This window comes from Dendropsophus ebraccatus, chromosome 1 (assembly GCF_027789765.1).
Source record: "Dendropsophus ebraccatus isolate aDenEbr1 chromosome 1, aDenEbr1.pat, whole genome shotgun sequence".
NCBI lineage: Eukaryota > Metazoa > Chordata > Amphibia > Anura > Hylidae > Dendropsophus > Dendropsophus ebraccatus.
The window spans coordinates 32,480,740-32,494,621 of NC_091454.1; the positions used below are offsets into that span (position 1 = coordinate 32,480,740).

Sequence of the window (13,882 nt, forward strand, 5' to 3'; positions counted from 1 at the left end):
GTTTAGTCCTGATAAAATCACATGTGGGGATGGCCACTAGAGATGAGCGAACCGGCTGAGGTTCGGGTTCGTATGAACCTGAACTCTCGGTTTCTGATTCCTGCTGTCTGCTCGCTCCGTGGAGAGGGTGGATACAGCCTGAGGACCGCCTAGAAAACTGGGATACAGCCTATGGCTATTGCTGTATCCCAGTTTTCCAGGCGGTCCTCAGCTGTATCCACCCTTTCCACGGAGCGGGCAGACAGTGGGAATCAAAAGCCGAGAGTTCAGGTTCATACGAACCCGAACCTCAGCCGGTTCGCTCATCTCTAATAGCCACAATGGTTAGTAATTGTGTTATGTGAATATAAAACTACATGCTTTGAACACATTATTCTTCCTCAACAAGAGTTTTCTGTAAAGGGAGGTAAGACCCTAACCCCTGATGCAACCATCCTTCAACTTAATGTTCGAAAAAGATATGTAGCTTTATTATAACTGTTTGTAAGTCACAAGATAAGTAAAGTAATATTATTATACCCAAATAAGTTCTTTATAGGTGCTAAATTAAAACCCCACACCAACTTGAGGTCATTGATGTAGCACCCATACTGTACCATATAGTCCCTAAAAGGAATTTTTGTGGAAAACAAAATAGCCTTCCTCCCACCCGGCTATAAAGAGGTTTGCAAGGGTAGGGAAGAATGGGATCACCTTGTACCTGAAGAACGAATACACCATGGACCATAAAGAAATTTGACTCTAGAAGATATTGAACAGCTATAATAATAAATAATAGAAAATCACCATTATATGTGCTACAATTTCTTAGGTGAAAGGTAACCAGTCACATGTTGAATAATAAGGTAATGCACACTGTCTCTTGACATCATATGTTACCCAATAGAAATTATCTTTAAATCATTATAGAAAAATGTATAGTATGGTACCGTGTTAGCCAGAAAAATCCATATTGTGGTAAATACTTGAAATCAAAGTATTTTAGGAGTGATACCTTTATTGGCCAACAAAAAACTGTTAGAGCTGTGAGCTTTCGGGATTCACAAGATCCCTTCGTCAGACAAGTTCACAAATGAATGCCCATTCATTTGTGAACTTGTCTGACGAAGGGATCTTGTGAATCCCGAAAGCTCACAGCTCTAACAGTTTTTTGTTGGCCAATAAAGGTATCACTCCTAAAATACTTTGATTTCTAGTATTTACCACGATATGGATCTTTAAATCATTAAAATAAGTTTCCAGACTGGCCCTTTAGCATGAAGGAAGCCTGCTCATTAACAAACCAATGACTGCAGGAGGCTGCCGGGCCAATAGACCATGCTGATGGACGCAATGCCTGCGACGATTGGACTTAGGTTTGGGGGAAAAACACCTTTATGCAGTTTTGCCAAGCCAAGGAATACTGGCATAGATGGATGGTGAGGAAAAGTTGTTCTCACTGTCTAGTTGCAATTGCCTCCATACACCTTCCTGAAAAAACTTATTTATGCCAAAGTTACTGGTAGGATCTCAATTCTAAGGTAGGTGTTGGTGTTATCCAAGATAGAATATGCTTGTTTTACATACAGACCTGAGTCCAGAATGACTAGCGATACTCCTTTTTCCACAAACCTTATTACTAGTCTTTCATTTAGCGCACAGGGACCAGCCCCCTTATAATACATTTTTAGTGTAAATTAATGATTATAAAACTTATACAGAGTACCTTCATTGCAGGCCTATTCATGATACCTATGACGTTCCTCCCCCACACTGATCCCCTGTCCTAGTGTCATGGCTGATCAGTGTCTCCATCCATAAAGCCATCCATACAAACATACACATCACAGTGTTGTGATCCTTACATATCCTCCATAGTACACTATGGATGGATGGAGCAGTGGGTAGGCGGAACGGCATGGTTATAAAAAAATAGGCCTGTAATGAAGGCACTTTGTATGAGTGTCCTTTTACAACCATTACTATAGTGTTACAAAAAGTGTTCTAAGGTTGCCACCCCTTAAAGGCTATGGAGGACATCACAATTTTTCTCGGACTTATTACTATGTGACAGATTTTACACAAAATTCCTTGAGAGCCTTGAGAATACTCTCTACCAAATGTTTAAATTAATCATCAAGTCTGGGTACTTTGGATTTTAAGGGATAAAATTCTGAATTCAAAGAGAAGGGTACAAGTATTTTGGGAACCCATTGTATAATGCTTTCATCCTCAGTTTAAGTCATATAGAGTGATAATAGCAATTTGTACACTGAATAACATTTCAGAAAAAGTCCTCTGTAACATCCAGTATGTTTTCACCATGTCTACACTAACATAAGGAACACAGTATTGTATTTTTATTATCTGCATGATCTTATTAGTAGGCGACACAGCTACAACCGTTTCTCTAGTAGATGAATGAGGCTGGCATGTACCTAGACCTTCTACATCTCGAATTTGAAACCTTTTATTTTATTATTATTGTGGATGTGGTGCGAACAAGTAGCCTCAAGTTGTCTATTGTTCCTATGTATAGATACTGTAGGTATATGCCATAAAAAGATCATAATAAATATTTTAGCTTAAAGAAGCAGTTCACTTTTTATTTTTTTCGCCCCCCCGGGTAGCCGCTGTCAAGTATACTTACAGAAGATGATCGGTGTCCCGTTCCCGTCGGTCAGTTCCGTCCCGCGGTGCCGTTCACATCGGGGCGCGCGCTCACTTTCGCCGGCGCTGTGACTCCTCTTCTCTCCCTTGTCATTTGAACGCCGGAAGTCACGCGCTTCCATAGAGAATGCATGGAAGCGAGTGACTTCCGGCGTATAATCACTGGGCAGAGAAGAGGACTCGCAGCAGCCGGCAGAAGTGAGCGCGCGCCCGATGTGAACGGCACCGCGGGACGGAACTGACCGACGGGAACGGGACACCGATCATCTTCTGTAAGTATACATGACAGCGGCTACCCGAGGGGGCGAAAAAAATAAAAAGTGAACTGCTTCTTTAATATCTCTCCAGGTTATAGATAACATAAATGCATAAACCAGTTTTATAAATTGGATCCTATCCAATGTGTGATGATTATGCTACAAATATAGAGAGAAAAGCTTTTACCATCTTTCTGTGTCCTACATACAGTCTAGAATTTTCTGGAACATTTATTTTTAGATTAAAACCTTCATACAGAGTGCTTATATTAGTCAGGCTTCGTTGAACTCATGACCTCTTATCCTTGAATGATTATATTATTCCCATATAGAAGAAATACAATTTTAAACTACCCATATCTACTCATACATAAAAGACCATAAAACAAAAATCAATACTGCAAAAGCTAGATCTCACATACATTGGATGGAGGCATTTATAGCCTCTGCGTCATACTGATATTTTGTATATTGTCTCTGTAAGGTTTAACGTTCTCCCCTAAAAATGATCTTAGGTAAAATAGGAAAAAACTCTATCATAGAAATAAAATATGGGAAAAACATGGATCTCCCAAAGGATTTACATGGGCCTAGAGATGTCTACTGGCACCATAATATAGTATATAATATAATATAGGTTAGCAGGTTATAGGAAAAGGGCCTAATAAACTACATGAATAATCAATTTCTACAACTTACAGAGGTTATGAAACACATTTGCATCCAGTATATTAAATTATATATTCTAGTTAAAAAACTCAAGAAGACCCGATACAAAGGCAAGAGAGGCATCACAAATAACATGAGCCGTTTCACTTATATCTCACCTGATTGGGATCATTACACAAGTCTGCGCTGGATAAGGGATTAGATCCCCCAGTTGGTTCAGTTAATTGAGGAACATTTTCAGTTTTACTCAATGTAAATTCTGAAAAATGTCCAGCAGGAGGGAAACAAGCCGGATAGCAAGACCCCGCAGCGTCTGGTGGAGCCATCCGCACCTCCATGTACTTCAATGTACCATCTGTGTTCAGGTAAAGGGTTGGTTTGTACTGATCCATATAGCTTGTAGAAAGGGATTTGTCAGTAAAGCAGAATCCACATCCTGAATAATAATTCTTTCTAAGGCACCTGACAAGTAATATGGTAAATGTGACCAGAAAAACTGCACTGATGGCCACAAGAGACACAATAAGATAGAGAGTCAGGTCTGGGGTAGATTTGGCATTTGTAAGAAAGTCTTGAGATCTAGGACTTTCCTGAGCTACACTGTCTAATATAGTCACAATGATGGTAGCTGTAGATGTCATGGAAGGTTCCCCATGGTCACTGACTGCAATCACAAGTCGATGCTCCGTGTTATCCGTCTCATGTAATCCTCGGAGAGTCCTGACTTCTCCTGTGTATTCAGAGATGTGGAATAAAGCAGGACTGGCAGACTGAGCCAGACTATAGAGGAGCCAGGCATTGTGCCCAGAATCTACATCCACTGCAGACACCTTACTGACTAAGTAACCAGCACCAGCAGATCTGGGAATGGTCTCCTGAGCAATGGTCTCCCCTGTATTCTCTGGGTATAAGATGGTGGGAGAGTTGTCATTTGTATCCAGAATAAAGATGAAGACGGAAACATTGGAGGATAATCTTGGAGATCCGGAATCTTCCACTCTTGCTGTGATCTGTAGAACCTGGAATTGTTCATAGTCAAAAGACCTTTGTGCATAAATATTCCCGGTGTCGGAGTTAATGTAGACAAAGGAGGAGACGGGAGAACCATGGATGTGGCTCTCAGCGATGGAGTAGATGAGGTTTGCATTAGCTCCCTCATCCGGATCTACAGCAGATACCGTACATAACAGTCTGCCGGCCTCATTGTTTTCTGCTATGAAGGCATTGTAGACATTGTGTAGAAATGCTGGAGGATTATCATTAACATCCGAGATATTAAGGCTGATTGTAAAGTGGCTGCTGAGAGATGGAGACCCCAGATCAGATGCCGTCAGTCTAATAGTATATTGTGAGAGCTTCTCCCTGTCCAGATGTCCACTAGTGACCAGTGCGTAACGCTGGGACATGGGCTGGTATGAGAAGGGTAAACCTGGTGATACTAAAAGCTTTGTTTCTCCATTTTTGCCGGAGTCTTTGTCTTTTATAGTGATGAACCCCACTACTGTACCTATGGGGGCATTCTCAGGTATTTCATTATTTTTGGATGTAAATATAATTTCTGGGGTGTTATCATTTACATCTTCTATTTCGATCTGGACACGACATCTGCCCTCATGCATTGGTGTCCCTTTATCTATTGCTTTTATTAGTAATTCATAAATGGTGGAATCCTCAAAGTCCACCGCTCCTTTAACAAATACTTCACCAGTAATTGGGTTTATATCAAATAACTCCTTTGCTAAATTTGTGGTACGTTGATCTATGGAATATGTGAACTCACTATTTACACCCTCATCTGTATCTGTAGCATTTAGTTTTATAATTACGGTTTTTAAGGGCAAATTCTCTGGTACATTTACCTTATAACGTGACTGATCAAACACTGGTGGATTATCATTGATATCTAACACAACCACAGTGATCTTGGTGGATCCAGATCTGGCCGGTTCTCCCCCATCTATAGCAGTGAGAATAAGCTTGTGCTCTGATTTCTCTTCTCTATCTAGAATTTTTTCCAGCACTAGCTCAGCAATAAGGGACCCAGAATCTTTGTTTACAGATAATGAAAAATATGGATTTGGGTTTAGTCTGTACTGTTCGACACCATTAATACCTACATCAAGATCCTGTGCATTCTCTAAGGGAAATTGTACACCAGGACTGGTTACTAGTTCTGTGATCTTTATAATCTGATTTTTCGTTAAAAAGAATGGAAAATTATCATTAATATCCAGAACCTCTATCTCCAGACTGTGCAGCTCCAGAGGATTCTCAGCCACAACCTCTAGATGCAGTAAACAGCTCAGGCTGGATCCACACAGACTCTCCCTATCAATCCTCTCATATACAACCAGGGCTCCATTCTTCTGCTCTATAGAGAATAAGCTGCTGCTTCCTTCTGACCCCAAACTCAGTCTCCTTCTCCTAATATCAGCCCCATTCAGCCCCAGATCCTGAGCCACATTCCCCACTACAGTCCCTGGATGAGACTCCTCAGCGATAGAATAACGCAGCTGCCCAGAGACCCAGCCCCAGCTACAAAGGAGAAGGGAGAAAGCTACTTGCCATTTCCAAGCCTTTACAAAGCTCTGATTGTCCATATCTTATATCCTTCTTCTAAAATGTGCAGAAAATAATCATCATCCCATCAATCCAAGTGTGTGAGCAGCCAAAATATCAATCCTATGATAGGGAAAATCCAGATTTTCCTGCATTGAGATCATCCACGGGGCTCTCATCGGAGCAGCAGCTCTTCTTTGTGTGAAAAGAAAGATGGGAGGGTGAATCACTGAGCCAGGGGGAGGAGAGCGCACAGCTGACATGAGTACATTCTCACAAAGAATATCTGGATGACTTTTCTGCCCTCTACTGACTAAAAATCAGAATTACAGTATTCAATAAATAAAGTATGTAGAAAATAGAACAAAAAACTGCAATTATTTTATATTTTGCTTAGTAATTTGTTGAATGTAAATTAGAATTATCTTAAATAATAAAATATTACATACTACTAATTAATAAAGTAAAAAATGTTTATAATTCTGAACATCTAAAATCTAAAAACTAAAAATCTAAAACTTGTAAATAAATCTGAATATTTAAAATATCTAAAAATTGATTGCAGCTTCGGAGCAAATTTCCAAACTTTATATTGTATGCAAATCAAAGACCAGTGTTTTTATTTATTACTTAGACTTGATGTGGACTCTTTTATATATTTGCACCATCTGAGAAATAAGATAATAAGGATTTTAACATTGTCTTAATTTTTTCTGTATTGCAGGAATTACATATATCCGCCTCTATGATATCCATATTTCCTTCTGAAGAGTGGTTGCCCTTCTAGGACAGATCATTTAAGAGTTTTCACTTCAAAATAAGCATATAAACATGTAGTAAATGACAAAACATGCTGTATTCTCCAAGATCTACATCACTTTGCCCTATCTGTGTTAAGCTATGTTCACAGAACGTCAAAAATAGAAAAAAGGCGCCAGATTTTGATATTTGAAAAAAGACCATTTTTGCCGCGATTTAACTGACTGCTATGGCAATGCATTGAAGTCAATGGGAAGAAGGACATCCACTGCACACAATGCATTGAATAACGGACGTTTTTACCATGGACGTCAAAATAATAAACACGATTATTTCCGGACGTCTTTTGAAAACAGCGGACGTTTTTCCATTTCATTTTCCACCGTTCTTTCTTTGTTTTTACTATTAAATTCAATGGACTTTTCAATTAAGCCACACCCAAACACCAGTCATTGCACTAAGGGGAGGCCAGGCTGCTAAATTACGTCCGTTATTTTAGACTCAAAATAACGGATGTCATTTTAAACGGAGCTGAAACATAGCCTTAAAGTACTTCAGATAATAGCCACTGACTATTGGTTGCAAAACACAGGTTAGTATAACAATGCACTGATGAAAATAGATGTATTAATAAAAATTACATGTATGTCTAGAGATGCTGTGTCTAACAATAACTACAGGATCTATAATATAACCGTTCCTTAAAACACAGAGAATTATGAATGATACGAGGACGAAGCTTTATGTGTCCTAGTAGGCAGAGTTCCAAAGCAGAAAACATAAAAAACGGAGCCATACAAGATTTAGGTTCTAGTAAGCAAGCCGTTTCATGAAGGGATCTTCGAGAGACAAGCTGATCATGAAGGGTCCTGCGATTAGGATGGCTGATATTTTTTCTAATGGTTTGAAGTTGAAGGATGAAGTTATACGATAGAGCTAATATCACATGTGTTGAATGTATTTCTGGTTCTTACAAAAACCTTCAATATCATTATGGTGTTAAATGGTTGTTGCTCGGGTTTAATCCATTAATCTAAGGACAAATATGGCAAAACAGAAAAGTCATATAATCCTTTTATGGAGCTACATAGCTTCCATAACCTGCCTGTTGAGTAGGGTATGGTGGCTGTCATGCTGGCTTTGGTTATTGGAATACATAAACTTCCCCTAGAGGCATCTGATGAAGCATGCACTAAAAGCAAAATGTATCTAATACTAACACAAACAACAATAAAATTTTCTGATATATTAAGGTCCCCATACACTTTTGTTGGCCATACCTGCCAGTCGTGTTGGTGTCCAACCATCAGTATAGGGTGTATAAGGCTCTCCCAACCACCCATTGACAGATAATGTTTGGCTGTGGCTTAACCCTCTCCATAGAGAGTATGGAAATGCTCAGTTTTGCTAGACGTTCCTCTGGATGGGGCGGACTGAGAGTGGGAGAGATAACTGACAGATGGACGATCGCTCGGCCATCAGTTATTGAAGGTGTGTGTGTGGGGGCCTTTAGTGTAAACATAGGTGGGAAGTCATTAAAGATGCAAGATATGTCAATGTGTTACATGATATGTTTAGCGAAAGTATTAGTTGGCTAAGGGCCCTATTACATGAGACAATAATTGTGCGCAAAATCATAATATTGTTCAAAGCTAAACGATCAGAAGGAGTAAATGAGCATAGTAATAATTGTAACTAACCACTATGATTCTGTGTGTTATTGAGAATGATTTCAGGTTGTTCCCAAAAGCGCTAGTTTGCAAAGGTTTATCGCAATCGGTAAAAACGGCGCCGTAGAAAACTGACATCTCAGTTTTCTGCGGCCGCTATTCAATGAATAGCGGCCCCAGAAAACCCTGTCAGTGCACAAAGTGGAGCAAGCGGCTCCGGTACTGCAGTACCGGCCTGGAAAGATCTTTTCTGCAACCGGCCGTTCCATGATCTGGCTGGGTCACGGAACTGCTGGTCTCATATTACGTGTGACCATAGCCTTAGTCTGTATTGACCAACACCATAAATATCTACATCAAGATCCTGTGCATTCTCTAAGGGAAATTGTACACCAAGACGTGTTAGTAGTTCTGTAATCTCTAGAACCTGGTTGGTGCGAGTAAAAATAGGATAATTATATAGCCTTAGCCTTTACAGTACATAGACAATACAGATACCTAAGCTTTGTCAAATAAAGTCCAAATAAAAAATGATTACACATCTGCAAGATATATACATACAGAGTTAGAGTCAATGGTAATCCACTGGCTACGATCTAAAACACCATGGAATTTATGTAAACAGTGAATACAATAAAAACCTGTGAACTGAGTCACTCATCAGACTTCTATTTCCAATAGTGACCAGTAAATGCAATGATTTCTCATTATACAAACTGGTAACAATAAAATAAAAAGGGAACCAGCAACGTCCTAGAGATTTGAGGCAGCACGGTGGCTCAGTGGTTAGCACTGTGCTACTCCGGTTTCCCCTCACACCATAAAGATATAGATAGGAAATTACATTGTGAGCCCTAGTGTGGACAGAGACCAAAGTGGCATAATCTAAGAGCTGTGGATTCAGTTTGGCACTCTACATATAAAGGAATTATAGAAGATACTGATATACAAAGTCAATAAAAAAAAAAGCCAATATAAAAATCTGAATAAAGCCCAGTAAGGACTATACCGGAAGGAAAACATTACCAAAATGTAAAAGCAATATAAAAACAGTCATATGAGGACCGAGAAATATTATAAACATAAAAAATGTATACAAAAGCTTACTCTCACCTGATTGGCATCACTAGACCAGCTGGGATCAGAAACATGTTCTGGCTCCCTGATGATATCTGCTAAATGAGCGTTAGGTAATGTAGTATGAGGTATTTCTGTGACAGGAGGGAAACAAGCCGGATAACAAGACCCTTGAGCGTCTGGTGGAGCCATCCGCACCTCCATGTACTTCAATGTGCCATCTGTGTTCAGGTAAAGGGTCGGTTTGTACTGATCCATATAACTTGTAGAAAGGGATTTGTCAGTAAAGCAGAATCCACACCCTGAATAATAATTCTTTCTAAGGCACCTGACAAGTTATATAGTAAATGTGACCAGAAATACTGCACTGATGGCCACAAGAGACACAATAAGATAGAGAGTCAGGTCTGGGGTAGATTTGGCATTTGTAAGAAAGTCTTGAGATCTAGGACTTTCCTGAGCTACACTGTCTAATATATTCACAATGATGGTAGCTGTAGATGTCATGGAAGGTTCCCCATGGTCACTGACTGCAATCACAAGTCGATGCTCCGTGTTATCCGTCTCATGTAATCCTCGGAGAGTCCTGACTTCTCCTGTGTATTCAGAGATGTGGAATAAAGCAGGACTGGCAGACGGAGCCAGACTATAGAGGAGCCAGGCATTGTGCCCAGAATCTACATCCACTGCAGACACCTTACTGACTAAGTAACCAGCATCGGCAGATCTGGGAATGGTCTCCTGAGCAATGGTCTCCCCTGTATTCTCTGGGTATAAGATGGTGGGAGAGTTGTCATTTGTATCCAGAATAAAGATGAAGACGGAAACATTGGAGGATAATCTTGGAGATCCGGAATCTTCCACTCTTGCTGTGATCTGTAGAACCTGGAATTGTTCATAGTCAAAAGACCTTTGTGCATAAATATTCCCGGTGTCGGAGTTAATGTAGACAAAGGAGGAGACGGGAGAACCATGGATGTGGCTCTCAGCGATGGAGTAAATGAGGTTTGCATTAGCTCCCTCATCCGGATCTACAGCAGATACCGTACATAACAGTCTGCCGGCCTCATTGTTTTCTGCTATGAAGGCATTGTAGACATTGTGTAGAAATGCTGGAGGATTATCATTAACATCCGAGATATTAAGGCTGATGGTAATGTGGCTGCTGAGAGATGGAGACCCCAGGTCAGATGCCGTCAGTCTAATAGTATATTGTGAGAGCTTCTCCCTGTCCAGATGTCCACTAGTGACCAGAGCGTAACGCTGGGACATGGGCTGGATTCTAAAGGGTAAATCTGGTGACACTTCCAGCCTAATCTCTCCATTTTTACCAGAATCCTTATCCCTGACTGTGATGAATCCGACCACAGTCCCTATGGGGGCATTCTCAGGTACTACATTATTTTTAGATATAAAAGTAATTTCTGGGGTGTTATCATTTACATCTTCTATTTCCACCTGAACAACACATCGTCCCTCTAGTTTAGGAGATCCTTTGTCTACTGCTTTCACAAACAGCTCAAAAAAATTGGCCCCTTCATAATCCACAATACCCTTAGTGAATATTTCCCCTGTCACAGGGTTTATATCAAACGTTTCCTTTGCAGTTTCTAGTGTACGATGGTCAAAGGAAAATACAAATTCACTGTTTACACCCTCATCTAGATCTGTAGCATTGACTTTAAATATGATTGTTTTCAGTGGGATATTTTCAAGGACATTAACCTTATATAATGACTGATCAAACACTGGAGGATTGTCATTGATATCTAATACATGGACGGTGATCTGTGTAGATCCGGATCTGGCTGGTTCTCCCCCATCTATAGCAGTGAGAATAAGCTTGTGCTCTGCTATCTTTTCCCTATCTAGAGTCTTCTCCAGCACCAGTTCAGCAATAAGGGTCCCATCCTTACGGGTTTTAACAGACAATGAAAAATAAGGGTTTCTATTCAATGTGTATTTGCTAACACCATTAATTCCTACATCTAAATCCTGAGCATTCTCTAAAGGGAATTGCTCACCAGGACTGGTTACTAGCTCAGTGATCTTTATTATCTGATTAGTACTAGTAAATATTGGAGAATTATCATTAATATCCAGAACCTCTATCTCCAGACTGTGCAGCTCCAGAGGATTCTCAGCCACAACCTCTATCTGCAGTAAACAGCTCAGGCTGGATCCACACAGACTCTCCCTATCAATCCTCTCATATACAACCAGGGCTCCATTCTTCTGCTCTATAGAGAATAAGCTGCTGCTTCCTTCTGACCCCAAACTCAGTCTCCTTCTCCTAATATCAGCCCCATTCAGCCCCAGATCCTGAGCCACATTCCCCACTACAGTCTCTGGATGAGACTCCTCAGCGATAGAATAACGCAGCTGCCCAGAGACCCAGCCCCAGCTACAAAGGAGAAGGGAGAAAGCTACTTGCCATTTCCAAGCCTTTACAAAGCTCTGATTGTCCATATCTTATATCCTTCTTCTAAAATGTGCAGAAAATAATCATCATCCCATCAATCCAAGTGTGTGAGCAGCCAAAATATCAATCCTAGGAAAGGGAAAATCCAGGTTTTCCTGCATTGAGATCATCCACGGGGCTCTCATCGGAGCAGCAGCTCTTCTTTGTGTGAGAAGAAAGATGGGAGGGTGAATCACTGAGCCAGGGGGAGGAGAGCGCACAGCTGACATGAGCTGCTAAAATGCTTTTGCGATGAAATTTGGATGACGTGTCTGCCCTCTTCTGGTCAAGAATTGTATTACATTCATACAGTTTAATATAAATGTATTTAGGTTTTTATGCTATCTACATTTTTTTAATCATCTCTTGTTCCCAAATTTATGCTTTTTTGATCATTTCAATTTAAAAAAGGATGCTCCTTGTATGCTACTAATCAGAACACCTATAAAGAAGCCCAGACAAAGAGAAATGAAGGCGAAGCTATAATATTGCAAGTGATTGCCTTGTGCAATAAGTCATAGTCAAGTATTCTCACATATTAGCCAGTAGGAACTATAAAACTGTAAGAATCTATAAAAAGTTGACACCTAGATGTCATTTAAACATTCAAAAATGTAGTAGCTTATATTCAGTAATCAAAATTGATTATTGGTTTCACTTAAAGTGAAGCCCCAGCATATATACCTGTATACCTGTAGTATGAATTCAGAATGATGCAGATATTAAAATTCTTTGTATACAGTACTAAAACCTAGATAGTAATAGTATTTTTGTCTATGGTGAGCAAATATAATAAACTAAATCCCTAAGAGAACATGCACTATTTTAGTTACCAGCACCTTGATCTACAATGTAGTTCACTGCAGATGAAAGTGATATTCCCTTTCCTTAGCTACACATGTCTCTAAATATTAGTATTGCTCAAGTGTGTATTACAAAGAAGAATGCCTCCTGGATACATCAATGAAGTTCTCAAGCTTAGAAGGTTTAAACCAATGTTCTTTCAACTTTTAGAATTCACAGAACCTAAATAATCATAATAATATAAAAATGTTAAAATTGACTGGGTCTTCTTGAATAATCGGAATTAACGCTTACTTCCACTCATAATAAAGCCCCAGCATTTTAAGTATGGCAAATACAATATCTAGAGCATGAATGTAGAAGGATAAGGATATTCAAATAACTTTCTTACTAAAACTTAGACAGTCATAGTATCTTCTTCTTTGGTAAGCACGATATAATAAAGTCAATCCTATTGTAATTGAAAATTATATTTGCTATCCTTAGCTTTTATTGTGTACAAACATTATTATTACTCAGTATAGTGTTGATCGTTTATGCCTGGTTGAGCATAGTGCTCAATCCAGCATCGGGGTGCTTGGATGCTCAGGTAAAGTGGCCACCTGGCCATACACCTGGGGGCTATGTTCACACTACGGATGAGACCGGCCATTCCGTGACTCCGGCCGGGTCACGGAAAGGCCGGTCTCAGCCCAGATCATCACGGCCGGTACTTAAGTACCGGCCGGATGATCTTTCCTTTCCTCTGTGGAGCTCTGATGCGGGCGCATCAGCACGCGCCCGCATCAGAGCTTCCCATAGCACAGAGTGAAGCAAGCGGCCGGAGCCGCTCGCTTCACTGTGTGAACTGACAGATCCTTCTGCGGACGGAATTCATTGAATTCCGTCCACAAATAATGGACCTGTCAGTTGTTTGCGGCACCGCATGGGAACCGGCCGGAGCGTATACGATGTGTGTACGCTCCGGCCGGGATCCC

At 40.2% G+C, this 13,882-nt stretch overlaps 2 protein-coding genes across 16 annotated transcripts in view; both read right to left on the reverse strand.

The window, feature by feature from the left end:
- The window catches only part of LOC138791484 (protocadherin gamma-C5-like), a 196,689-nt gene that overhangs the window by 89,144 nt on the left and 93,663 nt on the right, over positions 1-13,882 (reverse strand). For 2 of the 15 annotated variants that reach the window (XM_069969220.1, XM_069969208.1), the window contains exon 1: positions 3,734-6,309. The exons of 12 other annotated variants lie outside the window; for them this stretch is intronic. In XM_069969220.1, coding sequence (XP_069825321.1) covers positions 3,734-6,175 — 2,442 coding nt within the window. In that variant the 5' untranslated portion in view covers positions 6,176-6,309. Of the gene's footprint in view, positions 1-3,733; positions 6,310-9,676; positions 9,939-13,882 lie in introns of those variants that run through there. One more of the 15 variants, XM_069969236.1, reaches the window with a different exon arrangement.
- On the reverse strand, positions 9,883-12,109 carry LOC138771038 (protocadherin gamma-C5-like). Its single transcript, XM_069950462.1, has one exon. It carries the CDS (start codon positions 12,107-12,109, stop codon positions 9,977-9,979), a length of 2,133 nt encoding a protein of 710 aa, XP_069806563.1. The 3' UTR covers positions 9,883-9,976.